Source organism: Euleptes europaea, chromosome 16 (genome assembly GCF_029931775.1).
Source record: "Euleptes europaea isolate rEulEur1 chromosome 16, rEulEur1.hap1, whole genome shotgun sequence".
In the NCBI taxonomy this organism is placed as follows: Eukaryota; Metazoa; Chordata; class Lepidosauria; order Squamata; family Sphaerodactylidae; genus Euleptes; species Euleptes europaea.
The window spans coordinates 34,770,312-34,794,864 of record NC_079327.1 but is presented as its reverse complement, the minus strand read 5'-3'; the positions used below and the strand labels follow the sequence as shown (position 1 = coordinate 34,794,864).

Sequence of the window (24,553 nt, the reverse complement as noted above, 5' to 3'; positions counted from 1 at the left end):
CTGAGGAGGGCGGGGTTTGGGGAGGGACTTCAATGCCATAGAGTCCAATTGGCAAAGCAGCCATTTTCTCCAGGGGAACAGATCTTTATCGGCTGGAGATAATAGCGGGAGATCTCCAGCTACTACCTGGAGGTTCTCACACACACACACACAAAAACCCAGTAATAGGCTCACAACGTATTGCAAAAATGCACAAGGTTATAATATATACAAATCAATCGCACAACAAATTGACAAACGATGCAATGTAGAACAAGACACTACATACACACAGGAGCAATAACACGATTAGACTCTATGAGCTGTTCGAAAGAACTCAATATCCAACACTGCAAAATACGAGTGAAGTAGGATAGACGGTCAACATCTGTGTCGGTGGATCAGTAAAAAGTCTCAGCAATTACTGTTGCTGTAATTTTAGAATGGACGGTCAAGAATCTTGATGCGGCTGGGCAGGCAAACGGAAATCTCACTGCAAGTATTGGATGTTAGACATAAACTAGCCTGTGACTAGGTGCAAAATATAAACAGAAATCTATTTGAGATGGTAACTAATTGCACATTGCACAGAGACACAAAGGTTGGCAGCACAGAAAAGCTGTACCTGTTGGAAATTCCCCCTTCTATACTACCTGTTAAAGGCAGGATGCCCTCAATTACATCTGCTCACACTAAATCATATATCTAAAGCAGAAGATTGGGGCAAAAAAATCCCGACTTCACATATACACTGATCGGATCCGTGCTGACAGAGACAGACCAAATCTATGGGGAGACCACACTTGGAGAGAGACTACAATCCTGTGTACAGTTCTGGTCACCACACCTAAAAAAGAATATTGCAGAGCTTGAGACGGTGCAGAAAAGAGCAACCAAAATGATCAGGGGGCTAGAGCAACTGCCCCCATGAGGAGTGGTTAAAATGCTTAGGGCTGTTTACCTTGGAAAGAAGGTGGTTAAGGGGAGACATGATAGAGGTCTTTAAAATTATGCGTGGTATGGAGAGAGTGCACAGGGAGAAGTTTTTCTCCCTCTCTCATAATACTAGAATGTGGGGTCATCTGCTGAAGCTGGAGGGTGAGAGATTTAAAATAGATAAAAGGAATTATTTCTTCACACAACGCATAGTTAAATTGTGGAACTCCCTGCCCCAGGATATGGTGATGGCTGCTAACTTGGAAGGCTTTAAGAGGGGAGGGGAGTGGACATGTTCATGGAGGGTAGGGCTAACCATGGCTACTAGACAAAATGAATACTAGTAATGATGCATACCTAGAGTTGCCAACCTCCAGGTATTAACTGGAGATCTCCTGCTATTACAATTGATCTCCAGCCGATCTAGATCAGTTTACCTGGAGAAAATGGCTGCTTTGGCAATTGGACTCTATGGCATTGAAGTCCCTCCCCTCTCTCCTCAGGCTCCACCCATAAAAGCTCCCACTGGTGGGGAAGAGGGACTGGCAACCCTATGCATACCTATTATCTCCAGTACCAGAGGAGCATGCATATTATATTAGGTACTGTGAAACACAGGCAGGATAATGCTGTTGCAGTTGTCTTGCTTGGGGTCTTCCTAGAGGCACGTGGTTGGCCACTGTGTGAACAGACTGCTGGACTTGACGGGCCTTGGTCATCTGAGCTTGAAAGAAAGATCCATTGCCACTCAGCAAAGGTTATACTGGGCTCACATGGCCAATGGTCTGCGTTGCTATAAAGCAGCAAGTCAGATGTCTTCCTTAAATCCTTAATGTGTATAAACCACTCTGGGTGGCGACTTGGAATCAAGACACTGTGCACGAAAATGGGAGGGTAACTGGTAACTGATCCACAAATAATGTTGTAAAATGCATCAGTCTTATAGGGGGAAAATTGGTGCAAAGAAAGGGAATCTGCTGTGAAAGTTAAAAGAAACCTGCAGGAGCTTTCTCACAAGGGAGAGACAAAATTGAACTGGGGATACTCAAATCAAACCACACCGCTTCTGCAATGCCTGCAGATCTCTACTTCTGAATTCAGAAGGCAAAGTAACAGCTCTGCTCTTGTTTTTGGCATGCAGCAAGATGCCACGAGGGTTACACCCACATAACATCTGCTTGATACGTGCAATACATCCCTAGACCAGGCCTGCTGGACTCAGGCACCTGTTCAAAAACTCAATTTCCCATAGATGGTCCAGAAGCTCCTATGCAAATCCTAGAGTGGCTAAATGTGTTGGATTGCTGCAGCAAAAAACAAGGAGGGCAATGCATCACATAAAGGAGATGCCTAAATAAATATGTTAATTTTTGCTCGTTCTTGCTTGTGGATGCAATGATCCCAGTACACAGAAAGTCCTTGTTGCCTGTGAGGTGCCTGCATCTCACATCCTGCTCATTTTAATAGAGAAAGTGTATCTAATGATGAAGGAGTCCCGTGGCGCAGAGTGATAAGCTGAAATACTGTAGTCCAAGCTCTGCTCATGACCTGAGTTCGATCCCACCAGAAGTTGGTTTCAGATAGCCGGCTCAAGATTGACTCAGCCTTCCATCCTTTTGAGGACGGTCAAATGAGTACCCAGCTTGCTGGGGGTAAAAGGAAGATGACTGGGGAAGGCACTGGCAAACCACCCTGCAAACAAAGTATGCCTAGCAAATGTCGGGATGTGACGCCACCCCATGGGTCAGGAATGACCCGGTGCTTGCACAGGGGACCTTTACCTTATCTAATGATGCACCCCATTGCACAAAGATATCAGTTTCTTGTCCTGAAAGTAACGGCCAGTCTGTGTGATGCAGGGGAGGATAGGATATAAATTTAATAATATAATAAATAATAATTTGTCTACATACGGGGTAACAGCCTCTGAGCTCAAACACTTCTAGTAGCACTGAAAAAAATTCTGTGGGGAATTTCTCTTAAATTCTCAAATACAAAGTTCTCATTTAAACTGCATTTATTTATGAACTCCCATCTCTGACATTTAATTAAAAAACAGTATCAGATATCTGTATGTGATACCTGAGTTTTAGATTCTACATGAACTTTCAAGGTCTGGGAGGGAAAGTGTCAGGTTTTTGCTACCTTTGGAGTAGGGGGTTGGCAATTGCAGGCCAGAGTCTGGCTTCCTGTCAAGGCCAGGTTCTGGCTGCTGGTCAAGGGTTTGTTCTCATGCTGCAAGTCCTGTGTACTGTTTATCACAGATGTGCCCATGTTATGTCTGCGATTCTCTGGGAACCGTTATCTCGTAGTTACTGCACTGTGGTTTCACTTTGGGTGAAAACGCACAGTCGCTTTATCCTCCTTTAATCCCTGTTTCAGCCAGGATTCAGCCAGGATCGAAGCATGCGTTTCGCCTAATGTGCGTTCGATCCTGCCCAAAACTAGGATTAAAGGAGGATAAAGCGACCATGCGTTTTCACCCTTTGTTTTACTTTGTTGCCTAGAAGGCTTTTATACTGTAACCTACCTGGATAGATCTCATTAGCAACCTCTCCTGTGTGAGAGGCAGTCAGCTTCTTTTAATCTGTCTTTTTGCTCCTAATAAATTAGCATTGCTTACCTGCCTGAGCGTGTCTGTTTATGGGACACTAGGGATGGACGCCTGAGTCTGTCAGAAAGGTTTTAACTCTGGTGTAAAGGTGATGGTAGTGGAGTAATGTGTTTAATCTGGCCATGGATTTCAGGCGAACGAGTAGTCCACAAAACATATTTCTCTGTTCTTCAAAACCAAGTACTCTCCAAAATATTTATATACTATATTGAGCTTTTCCTCCTGACAAGGAATAGAGTTAAATTAATAATTTGTAGTGCAATTCATGACAACAGGAAAACTAACGCTGAAATGAAATGAATTGGGGGAGGGGCTCTCTTCAATATATTCGAGAATCACTCACCATTCAAAACTCAGAGGCCATTTATACAGGGTCAATTTTGATGCTCGCTCAAAGCTGTTTTTTAAAAATGCGACCTTTAAAATGCTTGTTCACGGTCCCGACGCAAAAGGAGAAATTCCACCCCCACCCCCACTCGCCTGCTCCGTTGCTCCTTCCATTAGTAACCCCCGATTGCATAGCTAACGCATGGCTGTGAATGTTGCATGCTTCTTTGAGGGGATTCGTCGCAGCGAGGGCGGAGCAAACACAAAAGGTCGCGTTAGTGGGGCTCTTAAGAAACGCAAGGTAGGTATGCGCCAGCTTCGCAGACACTTCCTGAATGACAGTTCAACGTGCCAAACTCAAAAAAAAGCTGCAGGGCACTTCAGGCTGGAACGCTCTGCTCATTACCAAGCATAAATGGCCAGAGTGTTGAAACGTTCCCAGCGTTCAAATGTATGATGAACTGACTTCAGCTCTATTTGCCGAACTACTGATTTATTTATGTACAGGATTTATATGCTGCTCCTTGGCCAATGCGACTATCCTGGTGGATTGCAAAGAATTCAGCTGCACAGAATCCTATGAAATAAAGAGGTCCCTCTGGATTCTATAAGGACTAAGAAATATCACATATTTGTAGCAGAGGGGACTTTAATCTTTGTTTACAACTTTTGCAAAATGCAATGAACAGCAAAAAGTAATTACTGAAGTGCCTGGTAGTGACAAACAGCAACTGTGGGTGTCAAGTGGCGACAGTGAAAATGCTATTTAATATTATTGGACCAAGCCTTATGGAGATTTATATGGCACCGCTCAGGAATCCCCAAACACATCGCAAGCTGGTTATTAAAACTTCAACTCCAACGCGAACAGCATTGCTTTGCTATATTATGCACACTTCCAGACACCCCTGCAATGCCCAGACAGTTAAGCCTCAGAACAGGCTACAGTCAACACTGCACTGAATTAGGAGCTTCTGCAGCTGGTTAGAGGGATATTTTCCCCCCAGCGACTTTTATCAATTTTAAAACTGTTTTTTGAAAAACCTTAAGGACAAATGGTATATGCTACAGAATGACGGCCTCGCTCTGCTGAATTGGTACAATACAAAAAAAAAACACCATGCTTTGTTATGATTCAATGAAACGCTATACCAAGAGGAGTAATTTCCCTGGTTCTGGCCATTTCATTAAGGTATTCTATAGAATCAAAGAATTAGGATGGGTCCAGAACAAAATATCCGCATGCCCTGTTGTGAACAGCCACCCGTTTCCACCTCATTTTTACATCTGCAGTATAAAACAACGACGATACAAGGTTTAATATCTAGAAACTGCTGACTTGCAGGAAGAATCATAACCGTTGAACGGACTCACATGGATAATTTTGCCTAGCCTCGAAACAGGATAACGTATTGCCGAGTGCCACGGAGCTCCAACAGGGAGATCGGCAGATCAGGAGCTGCTTTGCCGCTCCTACACCACCCAGGCTGTTGGCCAGAGGAAGGAACGCCAGGCAACTGGAGTTGAGACCCTGGCACCACACAAACGGAAGCGAAACGCGCTCTGCAGCCCAGAATCCTCCCGGTCCCGGAAATCAGCTGACCCAAGAGAAGTAATTCTGTGCCTTAGATCAAGGGCAGTTTCCAGAGGGTACTCAGGGCCCCCGCCCTGACCTGGATGGCCCAGGCTAGCCTGATCTCGTCAGATCTCAAAAGCTAAGCAGGGTCAGCCCTGGTTAGTACTTGGATGGGAGACCACCAAGGAATACCAGGGTTGCTGTGCAGAGGAAGGCACTGGCAAACCACCTCTGTTAGTCTTTTGCCTTGAAAACCCCATAAGGGATCATCAGAAGTCGGCTGTGACTTGACAGCACTTCACACACACACACACACACACTCAGGGGCCCCACTCCCCTACTCTGCCCATTACCAGGATCCCGTTCATATCGCCCTTCCTGCTAGGGTTGTCAACCTCCAGGTGGTGACTGGCGATGTCCTGCTATTACAACTGGTCTCCAGGTGATAGAGATCAGTTCCCCTGGAGAAAATGGCCACGTTGGCCATTGGACTCTATGGCACTGAAGTGCCTCCCCTCTCCAAACCCCACCCTCCTCAGGCTCCACCCCCACAATCTCCAGGTAATTCTCAACCCGGAGCTGGCAACCATACTTCCTGCCCATTCTCACAAGCCACCTGTATGACCTTCCATCAACGACACTGGGTAGTGTGTGCAGCTGGGAGTGCCACGGCTATAACCTCAGAGCACTTGCAAACCAGCAAGCGGGGAAAGGGCCCACAGGCAAGTCACACAGGAGGCGTGTGGGCCCTGCCAGAAGACCTGGGCCCTGGCAGATACCCCACTTCAGGGTATGCTGAAGTGCCTCAGGTGCAAGCTTTCCTTTCTCCTTCATTCCCTTCGACTGAGAATGGCTGAGAGGCCTGCTCACCGACCCCAGATTACAAACCCATGGATCTTCGTGTTTAAACCAATTGGTTAAAACGGACACATGAAGCTGTCTTATACTTAGGTTGTCAACCCCCAGATACTAGCTGGAGATCTTCTGCTATTACAACTGAACTGTTCACCTGGAGAAAATGGTCATTTTGGCAATTGGACTCTATGGCATTGAAGTCCCTCCCCTCCCCAAAACCCGCCCTCCTCCGGCTCCGCCAGTGGCGAAGAGGGACCTGGCAACCCTATCTATACTGAATCAGACCACTGGTCCATCAAAGTCAGTATTGCCTACTTAGAGGGGAGGCCTCTCTCCAGGGTCTCAGGTTGAGGTCTTTCACATCACCTACTACCTGACCCTTTTAACTAGAGACACCAAGGATTGAACCTGAGACCTTTTGCGCGCCAAGCAGGTGCTCTACCACTAAGCCCCTGCCCCTGCCAAACAAGTCTCCTAAAGCTGATTCAGTTGCTTTTACATTTGCCCTGGATGGGGCGATACTGCACGATGAGCAGGAAGTGCAAGCAAGCACCGGGCACTTCCAGGTTCAGTACTTTTCCATCTTGTCTGTATTCAAACTTTTACATATCCTCCAGTGGGAAGTTGTACAAGTTTCCAAGGAAGGCCTGCTTATACATGTCTTCCTTGGGGGGCGGGGATAGGAAAGTTATATTGAAGATGAGACAAAGAACTGTCAAAACAGAGGGCAAAAGAAAAGTTTGTTTTCTCTCCCCCTCCTTCATCACCAACCTCTCAGAGCTCAGAAGTTCTTAACTTCTGGTCATCATTTATTTGCCTATAGTTACAAACCAATGGCTTCTTGTCTGGACTTCAATGGCTAGAGTAAACAACTATTGTCCCTGATTTTTCTGAGATCCGCTTTCAGATCTGGAATCTGTAGGTATGTCTCCAAGGTTAACCTACACATAATAACAATTTGCTCAATATTATGTTCAATGCAACAAATACAACAGAAACTTTTGACAATTGAATTGTAGCAAAGGAAGTAACAGGACTTCTTTCTGTATCTTGACTACCCTGACTTGCCTAAAGCAAAAACAGACCCCTCATCGATTTGATACTGATTTACCTGCCATGCATCCTGGGAATTGCAGTTGAGTGAGATTATAAATGAGTTTGCAGCGCCTAACATCCCTTTAATACTACTATATGCAGATGATAGTAATAGAAATGGGAGCTGGCCTACTGCTTCTCCCTATTCTCCCTCCTAGTTCTCAGAACTCTGCAAGACATAGAAGCATCCAAGTGATGCTGCCAATCGGGCCAAGCAGGGTTGAAATGTTCAGCTGTTACCTGGAACATTGGATTTGTCTTTGTTAAATTGTTTTCATATAGTAAAATTTTGGCTGAGCTGTCAGGAAATTAGGAGCATTACCTATGTTCCTTCTTAAAATAAAGAATCACCTTTCTTGTTGCAATTAAAGTTCTGTTTTTCATCAGCAGGGAGGTTATATTATTAATTTGGTTTTTATCCTGCCTTTCCTGCAAGAAGAAGCATGCACAACGACCCTATGAAGTAGGCTAGGCTGGAAGTGATCAGTCCAAGGCCATGCAGTGATTTTAATAGCAGAATGGGGAGATGAGCCCAGGCCTCCCTGTACCTTGTCCAAAACTGACCAGCACACAAAAATTGCTTTCAATACAATTGATATTTAAAAGGCAATAGGATTCCCCACACACACACACACACACAGTTAACTCTGCTATGAATAGGCACTCCTGCTCATGCAAGAAGAGCAATTTTTGTCAGTTCTCCTTTCTTACTGCAGCCCCCCACTTTGAGTGCCATGATGTTCCTGGGGGTCCTCTGACCCAAAGAGGGCCACAATTTCAGGAGCAACAGAAGACTGCAGCTGGAGGGTGAAGCAGGGAAATGTATTCAGCTTAACAGAGGCTTCAACCCAGGAGTCTGGGGTTTTTTGTGTGTTTTAAATTATAAATATTTTCCTTCATATCACATGATTAAGATATTCCCATTGAAGGTTTAATGATGGTTTAATACTAATGGTCTAATACTAGGAGGAGGTAAGAAAAACTCACCTATTTCCAGAACAGTATGGTGGTGGTGGTGGTGGTGATGATGATGAATATGTTCAGTACTTTTAAAGCCCATGTTAGTACTTCTAAAGCCCTAAGAGGCATCTTAAGAACCCCGTGGTGCAGAGTGGTAAGTTGCAGTACTGCAGTCAAAAGCTCTGCCCACGACCTGAGTTTGATCCCGATGGAAGTCAGTTTCAGGTATCCCGCTCAAGGTTGACTCAGCCTTCCATCCTTCTGAGGTCAGTAAAAATGAGTATCCAGCTTGCTCGGGGTAAAGTGTAGACGACTGGGGAAGGTAATGGCAAACCACCCAGTAAACATAGTCTGCCTAGTAAACGTCGGGATGTGACGTCACCCTATGGGTCAGTAATGACCCAGTGCTTGCACAGGGGACAACCTTTACCTTTTTAAAGAGACATCTTATCACTTACTGGTTGTTCTGATTTTATTTGGATGGCTTCTATTTTTTGCTTCTTGTTCCCAGTGTACCAACTTGATACTAACCCACACCCTGTGCCCTCTGAAGTCAGCAAAACTTTCTTTATAGAATGCTGACAAAAAAAGGCCTCAAGATTATGATCAGAAAGATCCCCCCTTTTCCCCCTGCTTTTAAACATCCAGCCTTATTAAGAGTAGAACTTAAAAACTGTCACTCTGTGATGTGTTACTTTAGTTGATCTTTATAAAAGGCACGGCACAGCTTTTGTTTGTTGATTGAAGGCTTTTAGGGTGCTTTAAGCCCTTCATATACATTTTCTCAGGAACCAGAACAAGAACACTATAATTTCCATATCAAGCTTATTTTATATGATCAAATTGAGAGAGAGCAACTTGCCACTTAAGGCCACCTACTGAGTTGTCTGCATAGTCAAACGTTAAATAGAAGGAGTTATTTCCACTATCAGTGCTCATAACAATCTCCAGCTCCTTCAGGTAACACAGAGCCTGAAATCCACCAGCCACCTTTCCATCAGGTGCACGATTCTGACCACTGTGGTCTCGACACTAGCATGCCAGAACACAATTCTGGATTTGTAAAACGTGATTATAGCCGTAGGTGCTGATTTATGTCAGGAAAAAGTATGCGCCTTGGAGGCATTCGTGGCCTGCAGTGTTGGGCTGACAGTTTCAGAAACCGGGAGCTGCTTTGCCCCCGGACCAAAAAGTTGATGAGCAAGAGCATCCTGCTGTTAGGAAATATGCAAAGGTGGGGACTTGTGCATTTTACCTTATGGTGAGGTAGGCAAGTACACAAGGAACACTTGCATCTTGCTGATGCATGAATTCCTCCCCTGAATGTTACAGCAATAGCAAGGGAAACAGATGGGCAAGTCAAACATGCACGGAGTTTCCTTGTTCAGTCTTAACGCTTCAGAGTCCCAAAGGCCAGAATTCTGACTGGCTCATCTCCTCATCCCAGTATCTACTATACACCTAGATATGCTGAAAAGGATAGCAGACACCAACATTTTTAGATCTTTTCCTCTGTTTCATAATTCGTAACTCATTTGTCTTCAAACACCCCCAAATGTCAGGCTCAGATTACTGCTATTTCACAGATAGGGAAATTGATACTTTGCTTCATCTCTCCCAGTTGCCTCTGCTCTACACTGATTCTCTGAAGGAAGCATCTTTGTTCCTTTTGGAATAGCTTCTGGTTTTCGATAGTATATAAAAATCCTGAAGAAAGCATGTAAAGCCTCTGTGAAAGTGGAGTCTATTGGCCTGGGGTTGGGGTGGGGAAATTACCAAGAAGTAAACTTACCCAAAATGGCTGGCTAAACTCATGGAAATGCAGAGCAGGAAGCAGTTTTTGATCATGATATAATAAGAGCACATCCCATTGTCCATTCCCAGTGAAAATATTACTAGGCGCAGTCGACTTTGCAGGAGTGTATCTTCACCACTTTTGTTCTGAAGCTGCAGGGGGGAAAAAGTGGAGAAATGCCCATCGTTGGTAAGTCATCAAAATGGTCAGATCTCGAGCAAGATATAAGCCACCGGTTGTTCAATCTGCTCAAGGGGCAGTCCAAGCATTTAGTTAACCCAACATTCGGGTAGGTGGGAAGCAGGATTTTAAGGAGGTTGGTTGAGGGAGCCTTTCTCTACTCACGAAGGGCGCACCAGTGAATCAAGATGTCCCAAACGGCTTGGATAATGGGAGCTCTAGCATAGCAAAGATCATTTTGTTGGTTCAGCTCGTTCCTCATAATTAATTGGCTTCCCACAGATATATTGACACAAAAGGTACATCCGATCCACAAATCAGTTGGGAAAGTAAGACAACTGATCACATTGTTCAAGCTGACAAACCCATTACAAAACCAATGGGCAAAAATTACCAAAAAAAAAGGTACTTAGGTTTTCCTTAAAAATAAATCCTTGCTGTTGTGAATCAATGGAGCCATTCTTCAGTCTTACGGGTGGCTTTTTTTTTTTTAAGGAAGCTAGTTAACACCTCCTGAAATTCAAGGTGTCAATATAAAGATGGTCACCCCCCCAAAAAAACCAAAACAAAGGCCTATTTCCTTTCCAACACCTTAAGGGCTGTGGGGAAGACATGGCAAGGATACCCGCTTGCAGGATTAACCGCTCATCCTTGGAAGGCTGCCTGCCTGATTCAAACCAGGAATCGTGACTGTATTGTAGGAAAATCCTCCCCCCTTCTTTCTGGTTCCTGTTTTTTTTTAAGTTTTTTTTTTTTAGTTTTTGGTTTCAAAAATGTAGTAAAAGGATGCTTTTTGGGCAGTTTTGAGTGAACTCTTGCTCCTTTTCCTTCGGCCACGCAAAAAAAAAAAAAAACCCCACTGCACAGCCAGCCAAGACACTCTCCCCACCGAACAAGACCGGGCGCAGGTTTTTTTTCCCTTCGGGAAGTGGCGTGGTGGCCATCCATCCCTGGAAATATCCAGGGGGGCCAAAAAGAGCAAGAAGATGGGCTTCCCAGCCCTATTGGTGGTGGTGGTGTGTGTGTGTGTGGGGGGGGGGGGTCATTTGCACTGAAGTGCAGCGCAGGGGAAGTCAATTCGGGGCAGTCCAGGGGAACCCCTCGCCCTCTCCCCCCTGGGTGTTTCCCTGCCTCCCAACCCCGGCGCGTTGGAGAAGCCCCGGCTGGGGAGGCTCGCCCTCCCGCCGATCCCCCCTCTTGGCCGGAGAACGAGGGCACTGCGGAGCCGCAGCCGCCCTCCCCGCCGCTCTGAGCCCGGGAGCCCCGCGGACGCCCCCCCCCCCGCCTCGCCCCCCTCCCCAGATGCACCCCCTCCCCTCCCCCGACCCCGAGGCAACGGCTCTACCCGCAGCCCCCGGGTGCCCTGCAGTCGCCGCCGCTGCGCCGCAGCCGCCCAACTCCGGCAAAACTCGCGCAAAGGACCGCCAGCGCGGAGCCCCCCCCCCCGGCGGGAGGCCCCGGCCACCCCCCCGCCGCCTGGGGCCGGGGGGGAGGGAGGAAGAGAGGGCGCCCCCCCCCCCCGCGGCTCTCCTGCTCCGCCTCGCCTCCGCCGGCCGGCCGTCCCCTGCGCCAAGCCTCCCCGCCAGCTCCTCTCCGGCTGCCCGGGGCTGAGCAGGGACGCCGCGCGCCTTACCGCCGCCGCCGGGCTCGCTGCCCATCCCAAGCCTCGAGGTGCGTAGAGATCGCCCAGCGACGGGCGGTAGCGCCGCCGAGCCCGCCGAGCCCCAGAAAGGGAAGCCTGTCGGGGCGATGCGCCGTCTTCCCGAGGCTGCTGGCCTTCCCCCCCCCCCGCCTCCCTTTTCTTCCCCCCTCCCCGGTCTCGCCGTTGTGTGTGAGTGTGTGTGATGTTTTTTTTTGGGGGGGGGTGTTTCCCCCCCTCCTGTCGCCCCCTCCCTCTTAGTCTTTCCCATGTAATCCCTCACAGAGGAGGGGCTGTGGCTCAGTGGTAGAGCATCTGCCTGGCATGCGGAAGGTCCCAGGTTCAATCCCTGGCATCTCCAGTTAAAGGGTCACCTGAGACCCTGGAGGAGGGGCTGTGGCTCAGTGGCAGAGCATCTGCCTGGCATGCGGAAGGTCCCAGGTTCAATCCCCGGCATCTCCAGTTCAAGGGCTGTGGCTCAGTGGTAGAGCATCTGCCTGGCATGCGGAAGGTCCCAGGTTCAATCCCCGGCATCTCTAGTTAAAGGGTCTGCCTGAGACCCTGGAGAGTCATGGGGAGGGGCTGTGGGTGGCATGTAGAAGGTCCCAGGTTCAATCCCCGGCATCTCCAGTTCAAGGGAGTAGGTGATGGGAAAGACCTCTGCCTGAGTCCCTGGGGAGCCGCTGCCGGTCTGAGTAGACAATACTGACTTGGATGGACCCAGGGTCCCGTTGAGTAGGAGGCGGCTTCATGTGTTCTTCTCCTCGGCTTGGCGTGCGGCGGCTGCAACGCCGAGGGCCGCCAGCAGAGGCCGCTGCACGCGCGGCGGAAAGAGCCCCTATCAATCAATCACTGCGTCCCTTTCGGAGCGCAGGAGGTGTCGCGGAGCCAAGCGCTTTCCTGAACGGTGTTGTTTCTAGGAAGGGGTATTCCGAGAGGAAGGGGAATCAGTGCCGGGTTTACTATAGAAGCTATAGCTTAGGGCCCCACTCTCTTGGGGGCCCCCAAAAAAATTTAAAGGGAAAAAAAAACTGGATGTACATTCACTATTAATATACTTCTTCTTAATTGTATTTCAGTTCAACAATTACTTTGATCAAATACATATTTTGTTATGTGCAAATGGCTTTAGTTCCATAAATTACCATATAGCATACATTCAACACACAAAAAACAGCAACAATTTGTTGTTGACAAAGGACAGCTGGACATATAAAGGGCCCCATGACCTTCAATAGCTTAGGGACTCATCAAACTTAAATCCGGCCCTGAAGGGGATGAGTTATAGGATTCACTTCCAAGTAGGGAGGCTCTTGCTTCTTGTGCTGGGCAGGGGATTTCCCCCCACCCCAAGAGTCTGGGTAAATTTGACTGCACTAGGGATACATTTAAATTGTGCTTAGGTGTGTTGGTCCATGGGGGGGATCAGAAACCATAGTCACCTTTTTATATAGTCACCAGAATTGCACAAAGCTCTGTTTAAGCTTTTGAGTTTCCCTGAACTCTTGGATAGTCAATACAAAAGAGGGGGGGTGGAGACTGCAGACTCCTGTGTTTTGCCCTGAAACACTCCCATTGAGCAACCAGACTGATAAAAAGATTTCTGGGAACCTTGAAGATGGCTTGCTGTTTTGCGACATTTTGGATGGCCCTAATAAAATGTATTACGCTCCTGCTGCTTATGAACAGCTCTGTATTTAGTTTTCACTGTTTGAAATGCTTTGTGGTTCTTTCGTGTCATCAAAAGAACACTGTGAGTAAGGTAGATTGCATCAATTATCCAGCGGCAAATGTATGCAGCCCCTAGTCTGTAATCCTATGCCTCTTCCTAGGAAAGAAGTTCCCTTGAATTCAGCGTACAGATACCTAGGCTTATACTGCAAGTGGGGTGCGCCGTTGGGGTGCATGTGTTGACCCTCACTGCTTTACACAGTGCAATTAACCTGTGGAACTTGCTGCCACTGGAGATGGTGGTGATCATTTGCTTAGGTGGCTTGAAAAGGGGATTAGACAAATTCACGGAGGAAAGATCTGTCAAGAGCTATTAGACATGATGGCCATGTGGGACCTCCATATTCAGAGGTGGAATTATACCCCTGAATGCCCATTGCTGGGCGACAGCAGCAAGGGAAGGAGCTTTGGCTCCTGTTCGCTGGTGTGGCCCTTCTAGGGCATCTGCTAAACCACTGTGGGAAATGGGATGCTGGTTTAGATGGACCACTGGTCTGATCCAGCAGAGTGCTTCTTAAGTAAAACTGGGACCAAGGCCGATCTTGGTTTACTGGGATGGGTACCTGTATAATGCATAATTGCAAACATAATTATCATATGCATACACTATACTATCATATGCATGTACTATAATTATCATATGCATGTACTATATGTTCAGTTTACATGTGCACATAAACCATTTTATGTGCACACATGAACAGTGCAATATGTTGAAACCACTTCAAGGGGTAAACCATAAGATAATGCAGGAATTTTAAGAAGGCATAACTCCTGCTACTAAAACAGAATATAGTTTGCACTCCTTGAACTCAGGGAGGGTGACTGAGTGGATCTTGACACGGGCTGGACAATTGGCTCCCCATCAAGCTGTCTCCTTCAGGGCGATGTCATGTTCTTTGGTTCAGGTTCCCCTGTCATGGTGCTTCCTACAGCTTTTTATCCAGTTACGTTTCTGCAGGTTTTGCATAACAGCAGAATATGTGTGTGCACGCGCGTGCAGAGATACTACAGCAGCACCTTCAGATGAGGCATGAAAAGAGACATGTTTCATTGTGTACAAAGAAGGGAGTCCAAATCTGAGTCTGGTGAGACAAGTGCCAATCACACTCTCAGAATATCAGAACAGAAGGCTATCTTGTGGCGCAAGGTGATGGAGAGGGCAGAGTAGCAAACTACGATTGGAGAGGGGATTGCTTTCAAATCCATTCTTGACTGCGAAGCTCACTGGATAACCTTGAGGTCAGTTACTCTCTCTCATACTATCCCACCTCATAAGGTTGTTGTGAGGATCATATGGAGGAGCCAGATGGAGGCCATTCATGAAAGATGGCAGGATAAAATTGTAATAGAAATAGACACTGTGTGTGTGTAAAGTGCCGTCAAGTCGCAGCCGACTTATGGTGACCCCTTTTGGGGGTTTTCATGGCAAGAGAGGTGGTTTGCCAGTGCCTTCCTCTGCACAGCAACCCTGGTATTCTTTGGTGGTCTCCCATCCAAACATTAACCAGGGCTGACCCTGCTTAGCTTCTGAGATCTGACGAGATCAGGCTAGCCGGGCCATCCAGGTCAGGGCAGAAATAGACATTACAGGCCAAATATTTCTAACTCTGTAATAAAGACAGATCACGATGGGTAGCTATGTTAGTCTGTCTGTAGCAGTAGAAAAGAGTCCAGTAGCACCTTAAAGACTAACAAAATATCTGTAATAAAAAATACACGTTCTAGAAACTAAGTCTTATTGAAAGTAGGGACATTATTTCTGAAACATTTTGCAGAAATAGGCTACAAGTTACAACTGCACTTTGAGAAAGAAATCAGAATTCTGCACCATGGTGTATCTGGATCTATATTGATCTATGCAGTTTCACTAGGGTTGCCAGGTCCCTCTTCACAACCGGTGGAAAGTTTTTGGGGCAGAGCCTGAGGAGGGCAGGGTTTGAGGAGGGGACTTCAATTCCATAGAGTTCAATTGCCAAAGTGGCCATTTTTCTCCTGGTGAACTGATCTCTATTAACTGGAGATCAGTTGTAATAGCAAGAGACCTCCCGCTAATACCTGGAGGTTAGAAACCCTAAATTTCATGCATTTCACATGTTCAACATGTATAGTGCAATCCAAAAAAAAACCCTCCCCGTTTCTAAGCCCACTGACTTCAAAGGATTGAGAAGGGTGTAATTCTGCTTAGGATGACACTTGTCCTTCTGTTCCTGCTGACAAGGCAAAGAACAACCCTCAGTGCTTGCACTAGAGTCCCACCCTCAGTGCTTGCACTAGAAAGCCACCTGGCTTTGGCCTCATGTGTTCCAGGTTATTCTTGAAGCCCTACGGCCTAGGCACCTTGATCGGATAGCCCTGGATAGCCTGACCTCTTCAGATCTCAGAAGCTAAACAGGGTCAGCCTGGTTAGTATTTGGGTGGCCGACCTCCAAGGAATACCAGGGTCGTGACGCGGAAGCAGGCCATGGCAAACCACCTTCCGATGTCTCTTGCCTTGAAAACCCGATGGGGTCATCATAAGTTAGCTGTGACCTGACGGCACATAAAATGTCAGTTGTGACTTGACGGCACAAAAAGGCGGGGTGGCTAGGCATGGATAAAGAGGAGAAAGCTGAGGTCTGTTATAATAAATTTCACTATTTCCAGTTGCAGGATTACACTGTTATACAGAGCTCAGTTTGCTAGGGCTGACCGTCTGTATAGATTCATCCTAGACTCATCCTTTCAGCATTTATTGACTCTGAAGTCAGGGCCTTGGAATAAAAGGGTACTTCTGTGCATCCAGAGAGCTCAATTCTTTTCTTCAGTCAGAGGCTGCGGTCACTCACCTGGGTTAAAAGTTTATGAAGCAGTTTCAAGAAGGCACTTTCTTCCATAAAAATTGGCGAGTTCTTTTTCTGACAGGGAAGTAACATCACAGCCTGCCAATGCGGCTGGTGTTACTTTCATAATCTGCCTCACCTCCTTTTTCACCTGAGTATACAGAGCTGCTACATATATCATTTAGGCAGCATGGCTCCTTCCTTAAACTGCTTCTGGCATCCATGCATCTTCAATAAGCCCCAATAAACAGGTCCTTACGTGGATCCACTGAGTGAAATATAAATATTGGTCCTCTTTAGCAGAACATAAATACTAGCTGTGAATACAAAGAGCCTTTGGAAAGAAGCCATGTTGATGTAGAGCCTTCCTATGTGATGAGTCCGATCCTTGTGAGCTGTGCATGGAACATAAAAAGTGGGGCAAAGATTTGCAGACTCATGGGAGTACACTTTCAGAACGAGGCCACCCCATTTTTATGGAAGAAGCAGTTTATTTGAGGTGGGGAAGCCCCACAAATCATGTTCTATGTCTACCATTGGCTATACATTTTGGCAGCCAACCCTCAACAAACTAGTTACAAGTTCAAGTGCAAACCACAGCTCTGCTGAGATCTGTGGCTAAAATCCTATTGATGTTGACAGCATGAGAATCGTGACAAGCAAAAGCTGCTAACGGTGCACACTGTTACAGCTGTTATGCGTATATTATACAAGAATGACCACATGCAGAAGGAGGCATGGCTCATCTATCCTTACGGAGTATATAAAAGAGACACAGCAGGTGCAGATTTTCCTCTCCCCACCATGACATTTTGCACCGTACCACTAGGAAGCCTATAGCAATGTTGTCTTCCATGGCATTGGGTCACCTGTTGATGGTGGCTTAATAAGTGCAACTACAGAATTTGCTGTAAGCTAAATGAAATGCATTTGTTAGGGAGGAAAACCGTTGTTTTTCTAAAATACACATGCAAAGATCACTTTTTCATAACAATCTCTCCCAAGACAGCCAAGGTCATCTCCATATGACAGCCTGTCCATTTGCTCCAAGGAGAACTGACGGGTGAATATTATCCATTCTCTGTTAGCCAAGGATGCAAGCCATGCCAATTTCCTTTTGAAAGCAAATGGGCTTTAGTTTGGTGCCTCTACTCTGTATAGCTCTCATTTACTTTTTCTTCTTCACACAACACATAGTTACATTGTGGAACTACCTGCCCCAGGATGTGGTGATGGCTGCCAGCTTGGAAGGCTTTAAGAGGGGAGTGGACATGTTCATGGAGGAGTATTCATGGCTACTAGTAAAAATGGATACTAGTCATGATGCATACCTATTCTCTCCAGGATCAGAGGAGCATGCCTATTATATCAGGTGCTTTGGAACACAGGCAGGATAACGCTGCTGCAGTCATCTTCTTTGCGGGCTTCCTAGAGGCACCTGGTTGGCCACTGTGTGAACAGACTGCTGGACTTGATGGTCTTTGGTCTGATCCAGCAGGGCTTTTCTTATGTTCTTATGGTCGCAGTAAAATGTGAAGCTGAAGGTGGTGGAAAGTGCCGTCAAGCAACTCTGTTGGATTTTCAAGGCAAGAGACAAACAGAGATGGTTTGCCATCACCTGCCTCTGTGCACTGGACTTCTTTGGTAGTCTCCCATCCAAGTACTAACCCAAGCCAACCCTACTTAGCTTCCAAGATCTGATGAGATTGGGCTAGCCTGGAAGCTGATAAACTCTGCTATTAGCTCCATCAGGTAGCAGAACTGTCTTAAATTTGCTAAGACTTTTATTCCATTCTTTAAAAAAAGAAAAACGTCTGAAGATAAACTGACCCACAGTTTGCATGGATGCAAAATTCTAAACACGTAAATGTCAGTTCATTTAAGAAAATGCAGTAGCATTCTACTTGTGTCAGAAAACTCAGTAAATGTTTTAAAGAACTGTGAATCTGTATGCAATGAAAATCAAAACCATTTCATTATTAGACAGCGTTTGTATTCTTGATATGAAAAAAAAACTGTACAGTAGGGAAAAGCATATACTGATGTTACATTCGAAATACCAAGCTGATCTCAAATGTCATAATAGCCAAAAGTACATAACAGGATACCTGAAATTAGAAAAATAGTTTATGACAAGGGAATAATAATTGTTTAATAAATAAAGGAAATGACAGGAACAAAATAGCATTTAGGGTGGATCTTTGATGTATTAAAGAACCATAGCTGGGATTAGGAAGTATACTAAGACTATGAAACGTTGCGAACAGGAGACAGTTTGTGGCCAAAATTCTGTGATATTTGCTCAAGGTCTCCTCATGTTGGAAAGGTCAGAGCAAGTGAGTTAATATGAACTATATAAGAGATTTTGGGAGCAAGCCTAAGCAAATCTACTCAGAAGTAAATCCTACTGAGCTCAGCAGGAGTTACTCCCAGGTAAGTGTACAGTGGGTTAACCTTGTTAATCTGTTGCAGAAAAAAACAAAAGCCCAGAAACAAAACAAAAGCCAAGAAAGGAGTCTTACATCAGTTGTATGAACAAAGGGTTAAACAGAGCTGACATCTTTCTTAGGCACTGCAAGTGTAAAAGAGGTTAACACAGTGATACTCGCTCTGTGGCTTGGGAGCCACATGTGGCTCTTTTAAGCACCATTCCCCAGTGTGGCACCTATGCATGGCCCTCGCCTGGTAGGGCTTATTGTTGGCAGTTGGTCCCTACCTTGAAATAGCTGCTATCAGAGGAATGGATAAGCTGTGAGCTTCCTTCAGGTACCAGCTTCACACCTTCAGGTACCAGCTTCTTCTGGCTCAGGGTAATCCATATGGGCTGTGGAGTATCACGGCCTCAACATGACTAGGTGAACTCATTATTGCCAACTACTACCACTGTAAGAGCCCCGTGGCGCAGAGTGGTAAGCTGCAGTACTGCAGTCCACGCTCTGCTCACGACCTGAGTTCGATCCCGACAGAAGTCGGTTTCAGGTAGCGGGCTCAAGGTTGACTCTGCCTCCCATCCTTCCGAGGTCGGTCAAATGAGTACCTAGCTTGCTGGGGGTAAAGGGAAGATGACTGGGGAAGGCACTGGCAAACCACCCCGTAAACAAAAAGTCTGCCTTGGAAACGTTGGGATGTGACGTCACCCCATGGGTCAGGAATGACCAGGTGCTTGCACAGGGGACCTTTACCTTACCTTTTACTACCACTGTACTTACCTTGTATACTTTTGAGTTTTGGCAAGGAAATGCAACAAGCTATATTTTACAGGGTTTTTGTCTTCTTCTCTCTGTCTATATTCTGCTGAGAATCCATGTTATACCTCTGATGGTAGCCTCTGGAACATAAAAGCTTATGCTTCAATACATGTGTTAGTCTTCAAGGTGTCACAAGACTTTTATTTTAAGGGTCACAGTTACTGTTCTAGTTGTGTCCATTGTAATATATTTGCCTGAAATGATAAGACGGAATGATCCATGGTAACTGATTCTTGATATCAGTTCTCCTCATTCTAGTACTGAAGCGATAGCTGTAATTGCCAACTGAAAAGCTTAACCACAGTCAAACATAGAATCAGGCATGCTTAAAGCATCACTGCTAGTCTGATCTCATCAGATCTTGGAAGCTAAGCAGGGTTAGCCCTGGTTAATATTTGGACAAGAGGCCACCAAAGAAGTCCAGGGTTGCCATGCAGAAGCAGGCAATGGCCAACTACCTCTGATTGTCTCTTGCTTTGATAACCCTACAGGGTCACCATAAAACAGCTATGACTTAACAGCACTTTCTACCACCAAAGCATCATTTGACTTAAACTTGCATTGGATTGTAGCCACTATGTGAATGGGGTATTTCAGTGGTTCACAACACTACCTGCATAATTTACCAGATTTCAGCCACAGTAAGTATACTTGTTCTGACTGGCAAGAAGCTTATGAATGCATTCGTTATGGGTAGGATCACAGCTGAGTTGTAAGTCACGTTTGTCGGGCCAACAATGTCAGTAAGGTGGCTTTGAATAGAATGCTCTTTAGGCAAGAAACAAGGAGACTATAAAGACATCGTATGAACCATGTTGGATCCTGTCCATCCTTCATGGCACTAACAAGGAAGCCACTTTTATAGATATGAACTACAGCAGAACTTTCTACTTGACCTAGAGTATTCTACTTGACCTAGAGTATTGTGTTCAGTTTTGGTCACTGCAATTTAAGAAGGATGTAACAAGCTGAGCTATGTCCAGAGGAGGGCAACACAGATGGTGAGGGGCCTGGAGACCAAGTCCTATGAAGAAAGGTTGAAGAAGTTGGGTATGTTTAGCCGGAAGAGGTGATATGATAACCATCTTCAAGTACTTGAAGGATGGTGCCAAGTTGTTTTCTACTGCTCCAGAAGGTCAGACCAGAAACAACGGGTTGAAATTAAATAAAAAAAGGTTCCATCTAGATATTAGGAAGAATTTTCTAACAGAGTGGTTCTTCTGTAGAACAGGCTTCCTCGGGAGGTGGTAAGCTCTCCTTCCCTGGAGGTTTTTAAGCAGAGGCTAGATGGCCATCTGTCAGCAATGCTGATTCTATGACCTGAGGCAGATGATGAGAGGAAGGGCATCTTGGCCATCTTGCCATGGAGTAGGGGTCACTGGGGTTGTGGGGGGAGGTAGTTGTGAATTTCCTGCATTGTGCAGGGGGTTGGACTAGATGGCCCTGGTGGTCCCTTCAAACTCTTTGATTCTATGTTATAGAAAATGCCTGCCCAAAATTAACAGAGATGAGAATAGAGTTTAAGCCTTTAATCATAACTCCTTTCTTGTGCAGCTTCACTTCAGAGCTTTTATATTTCTGATGTAGGTTAATGAGGCAGCAGGATGACATAGCCTAAAAAAATGTTCATCATTAAATACAAATTGTAAATAAGGATGCTGGCCTAGAATTTTGGTTTTGAATCTTAAGAGAGTCTCATTGTCTAATTCCCTGCTCCAGTTTCAACATCACTTTAGTCCAACATTCATTTTTGTAACATATCAGATCTTTCCCTCAGAGCGTATGATATAAATAAATATTCATTCCACAAACTCAAGGGAGAAAACGGTTAATCAGAAAGAGTCTGGAAATTGGAGAGAAGTCTTAATGTCAAGAGGAATGCAGACTTTTAACTTCTCAAAGAAAATGGAAAAGTGCATTCCACTGCAAAAGGGAACATTTGATAAATATCAATTTAATTTTAGGAGATTGTGCTTGCCATGAGAAATATCAGCTTACAGGCACACATCGCTAAACCCCATCTGTTCTGTCAGCATTTTCCTCCTGTTATTTAGGGGGGAAGCGTGATGCATAAGTATGTGCAGTTGGTTAATGGACCGTTAGAGGGTGCTGTAATTCCATAGAACCCAGGGTTTAATGGAACAAATTCCTCCACTTATACAGCAGCCCTGCCATTGATATAAGAAATCTATATGTGAAGTGAAACTATTTGAACTGTGGGTGGAGCACTTACTCCGCCTGCAGACATGCTGATCTTTTCTGCAGAGCTTTCATATCTGTGCATATGTGCGGATCTCTATATAACCGTGACAATAAACAAGCAAAAGACAAAAAGCCATGAGTCAATGACAGGAATGCAACACGCATTCCATTGGATATCATCCAATTATTTCTCCTATACCAGAGATCAAATAAATATTCTAGTTTTTATTTAGGCATTTATTGCTTGTTATTTATTGTGCCAGGGTGAAAAAAAGGCATGGCTAAGATCAAAAACATTTGCACATTTAACACATGAGCTAAAGTGAGAGATTACCATGCCTGAGCGGTTTGCCCTATTGGTTCCTAAGAGTATATTTTATATTTCCATTGTATTTTAAATACTTGGATTATAAAGTAGCGTCTGACAGCTATTTTGTCGTGGTATAATTGTGTTGCAAACATTTTATTCACAATGGGCAACAGGCTCATTCCAGGCAGAAATCCAACTCTGAAGACCAACGTTACATGAGTTAGTTTTCAGTTATATAATCCAGAGACGAAGGGAGGACAGGGTGCTATTCCCTCTAGAGTTGCCTATTCTGGAGTGGGAAATTCCTGAGGTTTTGGGGGTGGAGCCTGTGGAGGGTGGGGTTTGGGGAGGGGAGGGACCTCTGTGGTGTATAATGCTATAGAGTGCACCCTGCTAAGCAGCCGTTTTTTCCAGGGGATATGATTTTTGTCATCTGGAGATCAGCTGTCATTTCCTGAAAGATCTCCAGCCCCCACCTGCAGGATGGTAACCATAATTCCCTTAAAAAGAGAATTCCAGCAGGGGAAGCTCATCCTGCTGCAAGAGCTGCTCCTGCTAAAAAAAAAAAAAAAAAATCCTACCATTTCTTTTATCACACCCTTGCTCCTAGAAGCTCAGAGCTCAGAAAACACCGTTGGGCTCCCTGCCTCCATTTTATCTCTGTGAAGCTAAGCGGCCCAATATGGGCTCAGCAGGGATTTGAACTAGACTTAAGGAGCTGGGTTTGTTTAGTCTGGAGAAGAGAAGATTAAGGGGTGACATGGTAGCCATGGTTAAATATTTGAAGGGATGCCATGTTAATGAGGGAACTAGTTTGTTCTCTGTTGCTCCAGAGACTAGGACACGGAGTAATGGATTTAAGCTAAGAGAAAAGTGATACCACCTGAACATAAGGAAGAACTTTCTGGCGGTGAGGGCGGTTCGACGGTGGAATGCCCTACCTTGGGGGGGGGAGTCCCTGACTTTGGAGGTCTTTAAACAGAGGTTGAATGGCCATCTGTCGGGAGCGCTTTGATTGTGGGATCCTGCATGGCAGGGGGTTGGACTGGATGGCCCTTGTGGTCTCTTCCAACCTTGTGTGATTTTGAGATTTATTCTGTTAGCTAGCACTTCCATAGCTAAATTGAACAACAAAGGGGAGAGAGGACAGCCTTGTCTAGTACCTTTTTCAATGTGGAAAGTGTCCTTCCTTGTGTCTGGTCAATCTAACCTTTGTTGACCTCACCTCACAATATTGTGAACTTTACTTAAGAAAGTTGCAAAAGTAGACCAGGCTCGATATGTAACATTGTTTTTTTTAAAAAAATAATTTATTTGCTTTATTATCTGACTTCACCCCAGCATGACTTTTGTGTCTCAAATATCTTCCCTCCCAAATGAGATGGAAAATACAGTACATACGTACATGCCATCAAGTTGCCGCCGATTTATGGCAACCCCAGCAAAGGGCTTTTAAGGCAAGTGAGAAGCAGAGATGGTTTGCCATTGCCTTCCTCTGCTTAGGTTCTGAGATCTGATGAGATTGGGCTATACCATGCCGCCTTTCCTCCGGAAAATACAGTACAAATCTAATTTTTCTGAATGATCAAGGTCTAGCCAAAATAACAGGAAGATCTGTTAAAGCCACCAACATTTTCTGGTCATGTTCTGTGCCTTGAACAGCAACCCACCATGCAGAAACGGAAACTTGTAAAGTATTTTGTGCCATTCAACCAGGAATAACTACTGCTCTTGTTAGGTTACTCATCACAGGAGCAGGGCCAGAAAGAGCAGAGAACTCTATGTCAGGGGAACAGGAGTGTGAGTTATACATAGTGGGTATAGTCTATGAACGCTTTCCTGTTGACGTGACCTCCCGCCTTTAGCTGCAGCTGGGAAATATAATAAATGACTTCTGGAAAACTGCAGAGGCATTTATTTTAAAGCCTCCAATACAATGTGTTCCCTCTGCACTTATTGGCATGTGCAAAGCTGAAAAAAAATGTACTCTGCAGTTCCCAGTTCCACTGAGGCTCTACAAATCTGACTGCTGTAATGAATGTGGTTTTAGGGAGAAAGAGTTTTCAAACTAACCAATCTATAATTACATGTGTTGAAATGGATCCATATACACCCAACTTTACTAGCAAGGTTGTGAAAGGCAGGGCAACATTTTGGATTAGTGGTTGACAGACGAAATAGACCTAAATCACAACAGAGAGTGGATATATGTGCATCTTTCATACCTGATATAAATTAAGATATGGACAGATAAAAAAGTAATAATGGAACAATTTCTTCTACA

The 24,553-nt window shown here is 45.4% G+C and overlaps 2 protein-coding genes across 2 annotated transcripts in view; one reads left to right on the top strand and one right to left on the bottom strand.

Moving 5' to 3' along the window:
- Positions 1–10,259, bottom strand: part of GABRA5 (gamma-aminobutyric acid type A receptor subunit alpha5) — a 71,872-nt gene extending 61,613 nt beyond the window's left edge. Inside the window, exon 1 of the mRNA XM_056861730.1 lies at positions 10,135–10,259. Coding sequence (XP_056717708.1) covers positions 10,135–10,220 — 86 coding nt within the window. The 5' untranslated portion in view covers positions 10,221–10,259. The remainder of the gene's footprint in view (positions 1–10,134) is intronic.
- GABRB3 (gamma-aminobutyric acid type A receptor subunit beta3) overlaps positions 1–24,553 on the top strand; it is a 237,345-nt gene that overhangs the window by 53,311 nt on the left and 159,481 nt on the right. The window lies entirely within an intron of this gene.